Source organism: Emiliania huxleyi, assembly GCF_000372725.1.
Source record: "Emiliania huxleyi CCMP1516 unplaced genomic scaffold EMIHUscaffold_3, whole genome shotgun sequence".
NCBI lineage: Eukaryota > Haptophyta > Isochrysidales > Noelaerhabdaceae > Emiliania > Emiliania huxleyi.
The window spans coordinates 306,913-322,523 of NW_005199770.1; the positions used below are offsets into that span (position 1 = coordinate 306,913).

The 15,611-nt window shown below is 68.7% G+C and overlaps 2 protein-coding genes across 2 annotated transcripts; both read right to left on the minus strand.

Annotated features, from left to right (window-relative positions):
- Positions 1-395: 395 nt before the first annotated feature.
- Positions 396-2,703, minus strand: EMIHUDRAFT_61223 (putative mitochondrial elongation factor; the record flags this gene model as incomplete). Its single annotated transcript, XM_005775100.1, is given in 7 exon segments — positions 396-752; positions 883-940; positions 960-1,443; positions 1,684-2,066; positions 2,133-2,185; positions 2,256-2,324; positions 2,392-2,703. 7 exon segments carry the CDS (start codon positions 2,701-2,703, stop codon positions 396-398), a joined length of 1,716 nt encoding a protein of 571 aa, XP_005775157.1.
- Positions 2,704-4,363: 1,660 nt separating this feature from the next.
- EMIHUDRAFT_461132 (hypothetical protein) lies at positions 4,364-7,989 on the minus strand (the record flags this gene model as incomplete). The annotated part of the gene is made up of 5 exons (XM_005775101.1): positions 4,364-5,026; positions 5,193-5,508; positions 5,711-5,841; positions 5,920-6,765; positions 6,970-7,989. The coding sequence occupies 5 exons, from the start codon at positions 7,987-7,989 to the stop codon at positions 4,364-4,366; spliced, it is 2,976 nt and encodes a 991-aa protein (XP_005775158.1).
- Between the last annotated feature and the right edge of the window lie 7,622 nt (positions 7,990-15,611).

Genomic DNA, 15,611 nt, shown 5'->3' on the forward strand with positions numbered 1-15,611 from the left:
GGCCGCCGTGATATCGCCCTTCCGGGCACCCCGTTTCGGTAGCCGTTTAGGGGTTAATGACTGCACTCCAAGTGCTCCAAGTGCATGGCCGCAAGTACGCCGAATTCCCATGAAAACAAGTAAAAAATGGCCAACCCCCCCCCCCCCCCAAATCGGCGCCTGCGGCGGGCCATGGGACCCCATCTCCCCCCCGCATGGACACCCTCTGGGGCCCCCGCGCCGGCCCAGCCGAGGGAGCCTCTGCATTCTGGTTCGTTGAGTTGTTGTTTTCCTGAGATTTCCTCGAGGCGCGCGAGGAGATATAAAGGTTAAAGCGGATAGGAAACCGCGCAAGAACACAGCGCACTCTCTCACACAGTACGAAGACTCAGGCTGACATGTGACAACGCGGTCCCTCACTTTTTCCGCCTACGCTCCTGCACGTCGGGGGCGAGCGCGTAGGGCCGCAGCTGGAGCCGCTCGCCCACCTCGGCGACGGCGTTGTCGAGCGTCCAGCCGGACGTGAAGAGGAGCACCGGCCTGCCGTACACGTCCTCGAGCGTCTTGACGTTGAGCAGCTTCCGCTCGGAGAGGACCGCGTCCACCTCCTCCCACCCCGCCATCGCCCACCGCGCCTGCGTCTGCGGCATCATCTCGTACTGCACCTCGACGCTGTACTCGGAGCTCAGCCGGGACGAGACCACCTCGAGCTGCAGCGGCCCCACCGCCGCCAGGATGGGCACGCCGCCGCCCGTGTCGCCGCGCTCGAGCAGCTGCGGCCGTAGGGCGGGCGCGGGGCGGGCGCGTGGCGGTGCGGGCCGACGAGGTGTCTCGGAGGTGTCTCGGAGGTGTCTCGGAGGTGTCTCGGAGGTGTCTCGGAGGTGGCGGAGAGGTCGGCCGCACCTGCTGCACCGCGCCCTCGTTGAGGAGCTGCTCGATGCCCTTGTTGAAGCTCTTGTACCTTGCGCACGCGGCCGCACGCCTCAAGAAAGAAGGGGGGGGGGGGGGGCTCGGGGAGGAGGTGCGGCTCGCGCTTCGAGGGCGTCGGGTTGATGCAGCGCGCAAAGATCTCGGGCGAGAAGGAGGGGATCTTCGCGAAGGAGATGCGGCGCGAGCCGGTGTAGAGCGTGTCGCCGATGGCCATCTGGCCGGGCGAGAAGGGTATGCCGACCACGTCGCCAGGGTAGGAGGTCCCGTCGAGCGTGGACCGCTCCGCGCCGAGCAGCGTCTGCGCCTGCGCGAGGGTGAGCTGCTGCCCGCGCAGGCGCGAGTGCTTCACCTTGAGGCCCTTCTCGAAGCGGCCCGAGCAGACGCGCACGTATGCGATCCGGTCGCGGTGCTTTGGGTCGGTGTTTGCCTGCAGCTTGAAGACGAAGCCGGAGAAGTCCTCGCTCGTCGGCTCGACGGTCTCCTCGTCGCCTGCGCCAGCAGCAAGGAGAGGCGTGGGGCGGCGCCTCGGCACAGCTGGACATGTGCCATGTCTCGGCCATGTCTCGGCCATGTCTCGGCCGTCTCTTGGCCATGTCTCAGCAATGGGTCACCGGTGAGCTCGCCAGAGGTGAAGCCTGCCTCGTCGCCCGCGTCGAGCGCGCGCGGCGTCGGCGGCGAGCCGAGCGACATGAGCGTGTCCAGCAGCAGCTGCACGCCTGAAGAGTTCGCGGCGATGCACTCTCGGGACCCGGCTCTCGCATCCCAGAAGCCCACCACCGCCCCTCCAGCTGCGCTGCGCGCCAAAGTTTGTCATGGCGGACCCAAACAGCACCGGAGTCTGCTCGCCTCGCTTCAGCCGGTCCAGGTCGAGCGGATCGGTCAGGCCGTCCAGCATCTCGACGTCGTCGATCAGCTGCGCGTACAGCTCGCCGTCGCCGATCAGCGCCTCGAGGCGGTCGTCGTCGAGCGACACGACGGCGGCCTCCTCCGCCTTCTTGCCTCGCTCGCCGCGCGCGAAGAGGTGCACCCTCCTCGCGCCGCGCTCGAGCACGCCGCGGAACCGGTCTCCCGAGCCGACCGGCCAGAGCAGCGGGCAGCACGAAATGCCAAACTCGGCCTCGATCTGGTCGATGAGCTCGTATGGCGAGAGGCTCGGCCTGCGGCGCGTCGGGAGAGGCTCGGGAGGCGTGGCAAGCGGCTCGGAGGGGCCGCTCTCTCGTCACCGGTCCAGCTTGTTGACAAACGTGAAGAGCGGAAGCCGGCGCAGCCGCGCAACCTAACCGGTGAGATCACCCGAGATCACCCGAGATGCAGCGCCGCGAGGTGCAGCGCCGACCGCGCGTGACCTCGAACAGCTTGCGCGTCTGGGGCTCGAGCCCCTTGGCGGCGTCGACCAGCATCACGGCATTGTCCGCCTGCGGAGGGGTCCAGGTGAGTGCGTCGCCGCCTCTTTGCAGCTGGGCGGCGCGGCGCAGGCAGCACCGCAGCGAGCGTGCGGTACGTGTCCTCTGAAAAGTCCTGGTGGCCCGGCGTGTCGAGCACGTTGACCTGCTTGCCGTCGTACTCGTACGAGAGCACCGTGCTCGAGATGGAGATGCCTCGCTGCTGCTCCAGCTCCATGAAGTCAGAGGTGGCCCTCCGCTGCTCGCCCTTGGCCTTGACAGCACCGGCCTGCGAGATTGCGCCACCGTACAGCAGGAGCTTTTCCGTCAGCGTGGTCTTGCCCGCGTCGGGATGGCTGATGATTGCAAGATTGCGACGCCGCTCGACCTCATCCGCGAGAGCGACGTCCATCGCGACACGACGAATGTGCCGGGCGGTGGCTGAACCTGGAGCAGCGGCCGTGGCTGACGGAGCAGCGGCCGCAGCCCAACCGTGGGTTGCGATCGTCGAGAGCCACATGGACACGGAGAGCGTCACCAGCGAGAGGGCGAGCGAAGAGCACCGTCGAGAAAACGGGCACGATTCAGACGAAAGTGTGAACAGGTTGGAGCAGCAGCTCCTGAGCACGGCGCCGCAGGCGCCTGTTGATAGGTACAGGTGATAGCCCTGGATGGGCAATGCATACGCCTCACTGGGCCTCAGATCGTCCGACCGCGTCCCGGTGCTCTGCCGTCGGATTTGTGACTCCGCCGCACCGCGCCGCGGCCGGGGGCCCTCCGGAGGCCGAGGATGGCCGTGACGGACCGGGACGAGCTCTGGGAGGTTCAGTGTCAGTATATATATTCTAGAGACCAACCATGTCCACAATATCTCTCAGTCTAGCTAAGCTCTGGGAAGGCGATGCCGGGGCCGTACAACAGCTTGATGGTGCTGGTTGGGTAGTAGTCTAAGTTCTGAGCCTCGAGGCTGAGCGGGTCTAAGTGTGACTAGTCACGCTGGGGTGCTTACGCGGTCTAAGATCAGCGAGAGCCTCTTACATCGGCTAAGTCGGCCGTGGCACAGCCTGGGTGCCGCACATCCTCCTCTACATCGTGCCGCGGCAGATGGTCGAGCTCGGCGACCCCGCCCGGCGCTCGTGTGACGCCTGCGAGTCCTTCGGCGCCATGGTCAAGACCATCATCAAGACCGCGACCTGCCGCCGCCGCATCTCGACCGAGACGCAGCACACGACGGGCATCAACGCGAACCGGCGGCGCTGGCGGCAGTCCTTCACCAAGGGCTACATCGAGCAGGCGTTCAATCGGGTCAGCGCGCGCGAGCTCCTGCGCAGCGACACGAGCGACGCCAACGTGGCCTATCTGCAGCGGCAGGACTACAGGCGGCTGAGTACGGGGGTCGAGACCATCGCGTCGCACCGCCAGAGGGGCGTCGCGGCTACCCCCTCAGGGTCCATCCACGCCGCCCTCGGCGCCGCGAGGGGTGCGGGCAGCATGGAGGCGGGCGTCTCGGGCAAGGAGGCGGGCGCGGCTGCGCGGGAGGCGGTGCAGAAGCGGCGGAGGGGCCCGGAGGACGCGTAGTGAGCGCGGACTGAGGCGCGGCCGGCCGTCTGCCAGACGGCCGGCCGGGCGCCGTATGGGCCTCGGGGTGCCCGAGGACTTTAGAGGTGCGGATTTTTTTGCTTGTGTCTATCGGTTCATGTCATGGACCGGCCCTGGGGAGCCTTTTACCGCGCCAGGAGGATGATACGGGTCCGTAATAATTTACTGGGTTGGAAATCGGCTGGTTTGCCCAGTGTGGGTGCGCGAGTGAAGGAGTGTGTGATGTGTGTGTGGTGTGTGTGCTTGTTAGAGGCAACTGTACTGAGATACTTTAAACATGGGATTTGCGTGACGGTCAAGACCAAGCCAGGGGGACAGGCACAGCGGCGCCACGCCGCTGGCGCTCTGTGCTCGTTCGTGGGCCTTCGTGCGTGCCGCCTCGACCCTCGTTTCCCCCCTCCAACGTTTTCGTTTTTCCACGGCCGCAAAATGCAATATCCAATAAACCAATATCCAATAAAAGTGCACACGTTTCAACATTGCCACGCGGTGCTGCGCACGCCACCCTCCGGCTGCGTCTCGTACGGGGGTCGGAACGGCTGCGCCGCGGCGTGGACCGCCTCTCTCTTTTTCGCGAGCCTGCCGGCCTCCAGCGCGGCCGCCTCCGCCTGAAAACGCCGGAGCTCCTCCACGCGCGCGGCGCGCTCCCCCTCTGCCCGCGCGCCAGCCCCCGCGGCGCCGGGATGGTCGGGATCCGGGCGGTCGGGATGCGGACCTGGTCGGCCGGCCGCCGGCGAGGCGTGCGGCGCGTCGGTGGTCCGCTCCACCAGCCGCGCGCAAGCCTCGTCGCTGAGGCGCGGCGGCGAGGAGCCCGCGCTCCACTCGTGGAGGCAGCGCGCCGAGGCCGCGTGCCGGACCAGAGCCGCGAGGGCGGTGCGCCCTTTGCTCCCCGACGCGAGCGTCTCGACGTCGGCGAGGATGAGCAGCTGGTGTCGCGCGCGCGTGAGGCCGACGTTGAGCCGCCGCTCGTCGGCGAGGAAGCCGACCACACCGCGGCACCGCACGCACGAGAGGAGCACGACGTCGGCCTCGGAGCCCTGCGCGCCATCGACGGTCGCGATGAAGACGCCCCGCAGGCCGCGCGCGTCGGCGGCGGCGCGAATGGCCGCAACCTGCGCCGCATAGAAGGTGAGCACCTGCGGAGGGGACGGGGGGCGAGCTGGACGGCGTGCGGGCGCGAGAGTCGCGAGAGAGCCTGCTGGGCGGGGCGCGAGGGGAGGGAAGGGCGAGGGAAGCGCGAGAAAGGGCGAGGGGCGTCATGGCGTGTAGCGGCGGCGCCTTGACGCGCGATGCGCTCCGCACGTCGACGCCTCGCCCGCGCAGCTCGAGCAGCAGATCGCAGATCGCCGCAGCCTCGGCCATGTTGCGCACCGAGCCGTCTCTCACCGCCTCCTCCCTCGCGCCGCGCACGTGCAGGAGCGCGAGCGGGCCGAGCGAAGCGAGAGATCCGAGCCGCAGCGGCGCCTCGCTTCGCGAGAAGGTGGAGGGGTCGTCTTTCAAGCGGCCGCCGTAAAAGTGGGCGGCGGGGAAGGCCGAGATGGCGGGGTGCATCCGGTACTGCGTGTCGAGCAGCGCGTGCGGCTGGCCGAGCCCGATCATCAGCCGGTCCATCATCGTCCTGTCCGCAAACCCGGAGGAGGGTCCCGCGTGAGCCAAGCCTCGGAGGAGCGCAGACGCAGGACGCAGGGGCACGGGGCCCCTCTCCCGCGCGAGTGCCACGCGCACCGGGCGAGGTTAGGGTTAGGGTTAGGGTTAGGGTTGGGGTTAGGGTTAGGGTTAGGGTTGGGGTTGGGTTAGGGTTAGGGTTAGGGTTGGCTCACCGGGCGAGCGGCGGCGTGCGCGCGAGCGGAGAGAGCTGGCGAGGGTCGCCGCACACGACGGCCCGCTCCGGCAGCAGTCCGAACGGGATGAGAGCCTCCGGCTCGGACGCCTGCGCCGCCTCGTCAACCACCTATGCGGGGCCGGGGGCCGGCGGGGTGTGCGGCGCCGGCCGAGGGTGCGGGCTGCACACGCCACCGCCGCCGAGCACCAGCCACGCGACCTGCCCGAGCGCGCGGACGAGGCGGCTGCCCGCGACGCAGCACGTGCAAAACACGAAGCGGGCCGAGAGCAGCAGCTCCTGCGCCACGCCGCCCTCGGCGCCCGCCTCGCGCACCGCCGCCGCCGCCGCGCGCAGAGCCTCCCTCGCGGGGCCGAGGTCGAGGCTGCGCCGCGTGCAAGGCCACGCCGGAGCACCGCCCTCGCCGCACCCGCCCTCGCCGCACCCGCGCTTGCCTCCGCAGTCGAGCGGCTCGAGCGGCTCGAGCGAGCGCTGGAGCAGGGCGAGCGCCTTGGCGAGGAGCGCGCCGATCGGCTGCTGCAGGCCAGAGTGGTACGTGATGGGCAGCCGCGCGCGCAGGGCCGCCGCCACAGCCGCCGTCCGCTGCTGCACGAGCCGAAGCGCGCCCGCCCACCGGCGTGCAGCTCGCTGGCAGCCCGCCGTGTGCCCGATCCGGACGAGGCAGCGCGTGTCGCTCGGCGAGCACCACGCATGCCCGGCCCCCTCCCCCTCGCCCTCGTCCTCCTCCTCCTCGAGCCCGCCCCTCCTCGCGTCGCCGCCACCGCCGCACAGCGCCGCCACCGCAGCCTCGCAAGCCTCGAGCTCCTCGGCGGCGACGTCGAGCGCCTCGTGCACGAAGGCCGCGCGCCCCGCCTCTGAGCCAGTCAGCTTGTCGCCGTCTCCGACAAGAGCAACCTCGGCCGCCGCCCGCCGCGGGCCAGCCTGCTCGCAGAAGCGGAGGAGCAGCTCGAGCACGGCCTTGTTGGACGGGGCGCAGACCAACACGCGCGACCCCCCTCCGGCCCACTCGGCGCAGGCGCGCGGCGCGAGCCGCGCCTGCAGGACGAGCGCAGGGAGAGCGGCGGGTGAGGCTGCGCTGGCGGTGGAGCAGCGGGTCGAGCAGGGCCAGGGGGTCGTGGGTAGCGGCAGGGCTGGTGCTGCCCGCGCCTGCAGCTGGAGGAGGAGGTGGAGGAGGGTTCGGGTCTTGCCGGTGCCCGGCGGCCCCTGCAGCAGCGTGAGCCCTCCGCGTTGCGAGAGCACCTCGCTCAGCGCCGCCATCTGCGACGCGTTGAGCGGAGGCATGTCTGGGACAGGTCCGGCACTTGCCTCCGACGCGTCGAGCAGAGCCGTGGCGGGCGGAGAGGCGGCTCGTGGCGGTGGCGGGCCTGCTGCCGCCTCCTCTGCTGCCGCCTCCTCCTCTGCTGCCGCCTCCTCCTCCTCCCCGGAGGAGCTCTCCGGCGCGTCAGCCGAAGAGGCGTCGCTCTCCTCGCCCTCGCAGCCCTCGTCTCCCGACCCGCCGCCCTCGCCATCCGAGCCGGCGGCGCCGCGGCCTGGAGAGCTCCTCCGCCTCGCCGTCCTCCGCGCCTCCTCCTCCTCCGCCTCCTCCTCGCCGTCCGAGGAGTCGAACCGGATGTGCGTGCTCGCCCTCTGCCCGAGCAGCCGAGGAAGGATGCCCGGCACGGCCGGCCGCCTCTGGCACACGTCGACGCACCGCTGAGCGACGAGCACCGTCGCGAGGTAGCGCGCCTCCCACACCGGCGCCTCGCCCGCCCCGCACGCCTCGAGCGCCGCAGAGAGCACCTCAAACACGGGCTGCTTCGGCGTGGAGGCGCGGCCATCCACGAAAGCCAGCAGGCCGCTGCACGAGGCCGAGCCGTACCTGCCGCCGACGCGCGGCTGCAGCAGAAAGGCGGCGCCCGGCCGCAGCTGGTCCTTGCCGCCGCTCGCAGGCGCCGCCTCGGCGCAAAATTCCAGCGACGCAAGCCTGCGGCCTCCCGGCCGTTGCGACTGCTGCAGGCGGAGCAGCCGCGGCGGCTGGCGGCGCTTTTCCGCCGCCGTCAGGGCCTCGGCCACCTCGGCGCGCGCCTCCTCGAGCATGATGCGCTGCATGTATGCAAAGTACTGCTTTGCCGAGTCGAAGCGGAGCGGCCCGTGGCCGGCTCCGCCGCTCGAGGCGGCCGAGCCGGACTGCGGGAGGAGGCGGCCGTTGAAGTGCGCATCGCAGAGGTGCGTGCTGACGATCTCGGGGCCGGTGAGGGAGCGAGGGCGCTTCTTGCCCATACCGGGTAGCGGCCGGCCAGCCAGCGACGCGCCGGGGGGCGTTCACTGTGCTGCATGAAAAGCAGGTGTGAAGGTATTTTCTTCTCAATAACAAGGCTGTGACAACACCTCGTGCCACGGCGCCGCAGACGCCTGTTGATGGGTCCAGGTGATAGCCCTGGATGGGCAATGCATACGCCTAGTTGGACCTCAGATCGCCCGACCGCGTCCCGGTGCTCTGTCTGCGGTCGGATTTGTGACGCCGCCCGACGCCGCCCGCACCGCGCCGCGGCCGGGCGGGGGCCCTCCGGAGGACGAGGATGGCCGTGATGGACCGGGACGAGCTCTGGGAGGTGGAGTGTCAGTGAGTATATTGTAGAGACAGACCGTATGCACAATATCTCTCAGTCTATAGCTAAGCTCTGGGAAGGCGATGCCGGGGCCGTACATACAACAGCTTGATGGTGCTTCGCCGGCGTGCGTCCCGGAGCGGTCCCGGACGGGGGCCGCCCAGGGGAGGAAAATGGAGGACAACGCCGACACCGCTCTGATTCGACTTTTTACTTCAAACAAAGACAGTCGCACGCGCCGCGGCGCGGTGCATGCCACTGTCAGGAGCGGATCCGCCAGTTAGTCGTGTTCACGCCGGGATCGTGTCCTCCACAACCTGCCCAACCATTCAGGGCGACGAGTAGAAGGCAACTGGCGATCAGAAAAATAATGCAGCCCCGCGCCGCAAGCGGCGTGGCGTGGAGCGGTTGAGCATCCCTCCGGGGGCCCCTCTGCGCCGGGGAGGCGTTGTTGGAGGCTAGGACGCAAGCGTCCGTCGCCCTTTTCAAACTCGGGGCCCACTCCGCTACGCACCTACGCTCCGACCCGAATTTGGAGGGCCGAGAAGTTTAAGGTGTTGCTGCGCAAAAGGGTCGGACACAGGGCGCAGCTCATGCTAAGAGCTAGAAGGGGAGATAGAGAGAACAATCACCCTGTCCCGTTATTGCGTACACCAACACCACAAAAACCTCTCCCGGCTCCTCAGTTCTCACTCAGGGGGGTCACAACCAACCTGAGGGAGGATGTAGAGGATGTAGAGTGTAGAGCGCTGTAGAGCTGTAGAGGAGATATAGAGCGCTCTGGAGCGCTGTAGAGCTGTAGAGCTCTACATCCGCCGCGTGACGAACTGCCTCCGTTGTAGAGCGATGTAGAGGCGCTGACCCCCCCCAATGAACACACCAGTGAGGGAGGGCGAGACGATCGAGGGGTCCCGTACCATGCGGAATCGACCCTATCAAGTGCTCAAGGCGCTCTACACCGTGAAATCTTGGAGCACTTGGAGTGCAGTCAGTAACCTCACATCCAGGGCCGGGGAGCTAAGAAGCGCACCCAGCGGGCCGGATGATCGGTATCGGGCTACGAAATCTCTACAACAAACTCTACATCATAAGCGGCGAACGAGGCACGGTCGCTCTCCGACATGAGGCGCGTTGCATTTGCCAGTGCTGCCCTGGCCTTCTGTCTGCCCGCCCAATGGGTGGCAGGTGCCTCTGCTGCTATGGCATGCCTCACGGCTGCGACTGGCCGGCGCCTCGGCGCGTCAGCTCGGCTCGGCGTAGCGATAGTGGCCAGCGCAACTCGCCTGGACTCAACGCTCAGCCAGGAGCTCCCGCACGCGCTGGCGCGAGTCATGGCGCATGCAACGCGTCTGAATGCTCGCCTCGCCTCGCGCAAATGCGACCGTCCTCGCAGCCGACAGTCCACACCGCCTGCTAAAGAAGCACCGCGACGAATGCGGCACCGGCGACGCATGGCTAGCTGGTCGTCATGACGCAGTCATAAGGTGTTTTGTACCGTCAGAGTGACTCTCTGTGTGTCAGGGATAGTCAGGGCCGTCCATCAGAGCTCCAGTAAGCTCGGAGACACCCCATTAGCGCGGCTAGACCTCTTTGAGTCACTGCCTTCCCGGCGGTTTGGCTGTAGACTGGCTGTAGAGCCTCTACAACCAACTCTACAGCAAAATCGCGCTCTACATCGCTCTACAGGCGACTCACATCGTCCCGCGCCGGATGTAGAGCTCTACAGCTCTACAGCGCTCCATGATCAGTGGAAAGTGGAGAGGGTGGTATGGGATAGTAGAGCAGGCGCTTTGTGGGTGGCAGGTATGGGCGGCGGCGTTGGGTTGCCGGCCGAATCGTTAGCGGAGCTCCTCCCTCAAGCTCGATCACGCATGACGCACGTTGAGTGACAAAGTCGGCGAGCTTTTGAATCAGGTTAGGTTGCCGGAGCACCTCCAACTCCTCCTCTGAATCAGACACGACAACGTCGACTGCGGCCTCCTCCTCCCATTCGTCGACTGCGCCCTCCTCCTCCTCTCCTCCAAGTCGCCGACTGCGCCCTCCTCCTCCATGGGCTCGATCTGATTCCGCAGCGGGTCGTCCCCCGCGGCGGTGCTGCGCGGGAGGCGGCCGCGGGCACGCTGGGCTCGATCAGCGGCTTTCCCTCAAGTTGCGCAGAAAACACGGATTTGGCGGACGTTCTTGGCTTCAATTTTACGGAATTTTACGGAAGTCTTGGCACCAGCTGAAGGCTTGCCCCCGTCGAGATCACATGGTTTCGCCACGGTATCCTTTTTTGCTATTTGTTTGTGTGGGGGTATGGCCGATTTGTCAATGGTACCGCGTCTGCGACGCGGGCGCCTTGCGGGCAGAGCCCTTAGCCACCCTTTACATCTTGCGCGGTCATAAAGGGCGCGGGCCCTGGGCGTGCGTTTGCTGACCGCACTCCAAGTGCTCCAAGTGCGCGCTGGCACGGACACAGATACACCACGCCAGCCGCCGCCTATGTGCTATAAGCGACTGCGAGGGCGGCGAGGCACTTTGCTCCCGAGTCCCGTGCACTCGACCGCCCGCCCTCGCCCCGCAGGCAAGCTCGATATTGTCGTGTTAGCCGTGAGCTGTGAAGGTCGGCCTGTAGCGATACCAGCTGAGTAGGAGCGCCGACGTCCTTCCTCCGGCTGGCGTAGCGATGCTCGCCGCCGGAGGACGGTTGAGGCGGTCGCGGCGCTCCAACGGCACTTGGAGCAAGTGCAAGTGCAGTGCAGTCGGTAACCTCACATCCAGGGCCGAGGCGGCGAAAATTCTTTTCTTTTTCGGACCGGTGCACGGCGGCTTGAGAATCGCACACTGGATAAAATGGCCGAGACGCTAGACTCGAGCGAGGCGGCCCGGGCGAGCGACGCCAGCGAGACCAGCAGCGAGGCGAGCAGCCAACTTAGCGAGGCCACGCTCAGCAACGCCGCGAGTCGCGTGGCGCCACCGGCTGCGGCGCCATCGCCCGAGGCCTTCCTGTTCCGCTCGCGGGAGGAGCAGATCAAGATCATGGCGGCGGCGGAGGCGCGCATGCAGGTGCACGCCGAGCTCGCGCGCGAGCGGGCAAACGCCGCCGAGGAGCAGAGACGCGCAGTGCGCGACGCTCAGGCGCAGGCGCAGGCGCAGGCGCTCGAGCGGCAGGCGGCGGCGGTGGCGGCGGCAGAGAAGCAGTTTGGCGCCGCGCTTTTCAAGGAGCGCGCCGAGAGGGCGGCGCTGGAGGAGCGGGCGTGCGCGGCGGAGTCAGAGCTGGCGGGACTGCGCAACAAGTTTCCCCTCGTGAGGGACGGCGCTCTCAAAAGCGAAAACAAGCGCGAGCTGATGGAGGCGGTAGGCCTTAACTTTGGGTTTGGGCCCGGCTGCGGAGGAGGCAGCGACGAGGCGGCTCAGGGGGGCGGCGGCGGCGGAGGGGAGGGCGGCGGCCTCCTGGTCTCCATCGTCGACCGCCGGACCGTCGACGAGGCAGCCGAGCGCCTCCTCGTCGCCGTGGCGGCAGTGGCGAAGCGCGAGGCGAGCGCCAGATCTCCCGAGATCTCCGAGGTCTCCCGAGGTCACGGCACCCGAGGTCACCCGCGGCTGCCGTCCACATCAGGCGGTCGAGCGCGAGCGGGCCGCCATCGAGCGCGCCGCGCACGTCGCCGGCAGGCGCACGCCACACCTCGGCCACACCTCGGCCACACCTCGGCCCGTTCGCACATCTCGGCCGGCCTCGCAGCCACACCTCGGCATCACACCTCGGCCGCACCTCGGCCGCACCTCGGCCGCACCCTCGGCCTCACACCTCGGCGTGTCCTTGCGGCAGGCGGGCGGCGCGAGGCCGCGTTGCCGCCGCGGCGGCGCTGGCGGCGGCGACGGCTGCTGCGCGGCGGGCTGCGAGGGCGCCGAGCATCACGGAGCCCGGCGGGCCGGCGGGTGGGGTGGAGGTGCCGGACACGGCGTTGGACGGCCGGTCGCGGGAAATGTGCCGGGACATGTCGTGGGAGGAGCGTGCGGCGGCTGCTGACGCGCTGCTCGACGCGGAGGAGGCGGCGCGCGCCCTGGCGGCGGACGCGATGCTCGACGCGGACTCGGAGGTCGGCCTCTCCCCCGACGCCGAGTCGGTCTTCGGCCTGCCCCCCGCCTCGGACGTGATGACCGTCCACCTCCCCGCCCGCCACGCCCCCCCCCGCCCCGCACCCGCCGCCTCTCGCGCGCCGCCCGCCAAAGACAACTCCAAAGACGACTCCGAGGTGTCGCTCGCGATGCTCTCAGGGAGGATCGCACAGATCCTCGGCCAGCAGTCCCCCTCGACCGCCCCGCCGCCCCTCGGCCACCGCCCCTCGGCCACCGTGCTGCCAAGCCCGCCGCTGGACCGGCGTCCGGCGACCGCAAACCACGCCGCAAAGAGCGCTCTGGAGGAGGCGGAGGCGGAGGCGGAGGCGGAGGCGGAGGCGGAGGCAGCGGAAGCGGCGCCACCTCCAGACTTGGGCGAGGCCGCCTCCTGGCTCGCTGCCGTCAGCTCGGGGGCCGAGGCGGGGGCCGCCTGCCCTCCGGAGGGAGATCAGGCGCCGAGGTTGATCCGAGATTGCAATCTCGCGTAGGCGGGAGAGCCGCCCGCCGGGTGGGGTGGGCTGGCGGTGTTTCGGCAGGTGGCGAGGCGGCTGTGGCGGCGAGACTACGGCGAGGGGGAGGGAGAGGAGGGCGAGGAGGGCGAGGAGGGCAAGGGCGAGGGCGAGGGCGGGTTGGCTGCTTCGCTCGAGCTGGAGGCGCTGCTGCTCGCGGCGGAGCAGGCGGAGCTGGGGAGGATGGTCGAGGCGGGGGGGGAGGAGGCGCGCGAGCAGAGGAGGCGGGCGGCGGAGCGGCTGAGAGCGGCAGTGATGCGATGCCATGGCGATATAGGCGGCGGGCGGCGGCGGGCCATCGCCCGGCGGCGGAGTGGGGGGGAGGCGTCACGACGGTGAGCTGTCCGCTGCTCCTCAGCCTGCCCTCCCCCTTCCGGCCGCGTCGCCTCGCGAGCCGCCGCCGGGAGGGGAGAGGCCCAGGGCTGGGGCGGCGCGGCACGGGCTTCCCGAGCAGGAGGGGAGATGAAGCCGAGACGTAGCCGAGACGCAGCCGAGATGCAGCCGAGGCGTGTAGCCGAGTTGCAGCAGGGGGGAGGGGAGGCGGGGGCCTGGTTCCTGCCCCCCCGAGCCGACCGAGAGGCCTCTCGCCGACAGGAGCGGGCGAAGAACACAAAGTCGCGCGCCCGCGGAGAGGGTGGCGCGGGGAGCGGCGGCCGCGGCGGCGGCGACAAGCGGTGCGGTGCGGCGCTGCCGCATGGCGATGGCTCGAGGGGCACGACGCAGCAGCTGCTGCCGCGCGAGTACGAGGTCGAGCTGACCGTGCGGTGCGGCACGTGCACTGTCTCGCCGCCCGCCCGCCCGCGCGTCCTCTGCTCTCCCCCTCACCTCTCGCCCGCCCGTGCCCCGCCGCCGGAGCGTGCAGAGGGACGTTACCCCCCCCCCCCCCCCTCCCTCAGGCGTGACCGCGCCGGCAAGCTCGGAGTGGCGATCGCGCACGCGGAGCGGTCGCAGCCTCCCCGGGTGGACAAGGCGAGGGGCACTGCCTCTCGGGCCGTCTCGGATCACGATGCATCTCGGCTAGATCTCGGACCATCTCGGGCCGTCTCGGGCCGCGTCTCGGACCATCTCGGGGGCCATTCGGGGCTAAGCGCCTGTGGGTGCATATGGACAAGGTGAGCGAGGCGGGCGCAGCTCACGCGTGCGGCTTGCGCGCGGGCGACGAGAAGAGCGTCGGTGTCGGTGCGGTGGCGTGGGCCGCGCCTCTTCACGGAGGCACCGCGTGCGAGTAGGCGACGAGATCGTCGGCATCGACGGGCGGCGGCTCGGCGCATCCGAGTACCGGAGGGCGGCGGAGCTGCTCCCGCCGGGCCCCGCCCCGTTCTTGCTCCTCGTCCGGCGACGCTACGAGGCGACCCCGGGCGACTCGCGAGAGGCGGCCGCACCGCCGCCGCACCCCTTGCACCAGGAGCTCGACTGAGCGGCATTCTGGCAAGAAACCACGCCGCAGCGTTTGGACGGCAGATTTTGTGGAAGCGGCGCCACGAGCTCAACGGGAGGGCGGGCGCGCAGCGAGCTCGTGGCGCCGCGCAGCGAGGGCAAACGTGCGCTCGATGAGAATAAGCCGGCCACATGCCGCTGTGATTTGTCGGGAGCGACGGGAATAGAGCTCTATAGGGTGTGACACGAGTGAGGCAGGGAGCGGAGTGCGGGGAGAGAGCGCAAAACGGGTGCGAGGTAGGTTGAAGGTTGTACAACACGGGGGAACGGGAAGGACCGTGAGTTGACGGAAATCGGAGGACGCGACCCACTTCGCCACAGACGGTCCCGCGCCTCGCCGCTATGACGGGGACACACCCCGCACCGTCCGCTGTGTCCCCCGTCTTTGTCCGGAGTGAAAAGTCCAACGCGCTCGTCGGTGACGGTGTCCTCCAACCTGCGCCACGGCCACGCTCGGCCGTCGGCGAACCTCGACAGCGCCTTCGGTGGCATGCAGCTCTTTGCGCCTGAAGCCTGGAGTGAAGCTCCTCTGCTGCTCACACACTCTGCACAGATGGCACAGCCCACTGTGCGGCTGCCACAGCTGTCACAGCGATGGGCTCGCCCTCACTGGCCCTCAGTCACTTGTGCTGCGGCTTGTGTGAGCGACACTGCGCGGCGACTGCCGGCACACTGTGAGACCAATGGGTGTGAGGTAAAACCACGCTACCAGCGCTTGGTCACATCGGCCCTGAGGTCAGATTCTTCTACTCTGTTGATGGTAACACTTGTCTACTCGCTGGAGCCGAGCAGGAGGGCTTGGCGCACAACCCCTGTGCAACTGAGTGGCCAAGCCGTAGAGCGCATCTCCGGGGCTGCGGCTCTATCAAGACGATAGCACGACCGCCCCCCCTCGTGCGGCATGCGCGCGGCGCGCGCAAAGGGCAGAGCTCATCTCAAAAGCTCAATACGAACACACCGCTCTTATACTCGTTTATTCACGAGGCGACCCCAGGGAACCGTGGGCTTCGCGAGGGCCTTCTAGGCCCGCGGGCAGTCTCCCCCCATCCCCAGGGCCTCCAGGGCTCGCACCTCAACCTCTCACAGACCAGCGCATAGCGCCATCCGACGTATTTTCTTCTCATAACACGAAGGCTGTGAACAAACAGCGAAGAAGACGCCTGCGAGCCGTCTTTTACCAGGTTGCAACCCTAGTTTCGCACTGTGCTGTGAACGCTGCTGGTTGGCGTCGGTTGCGCAGCACCCC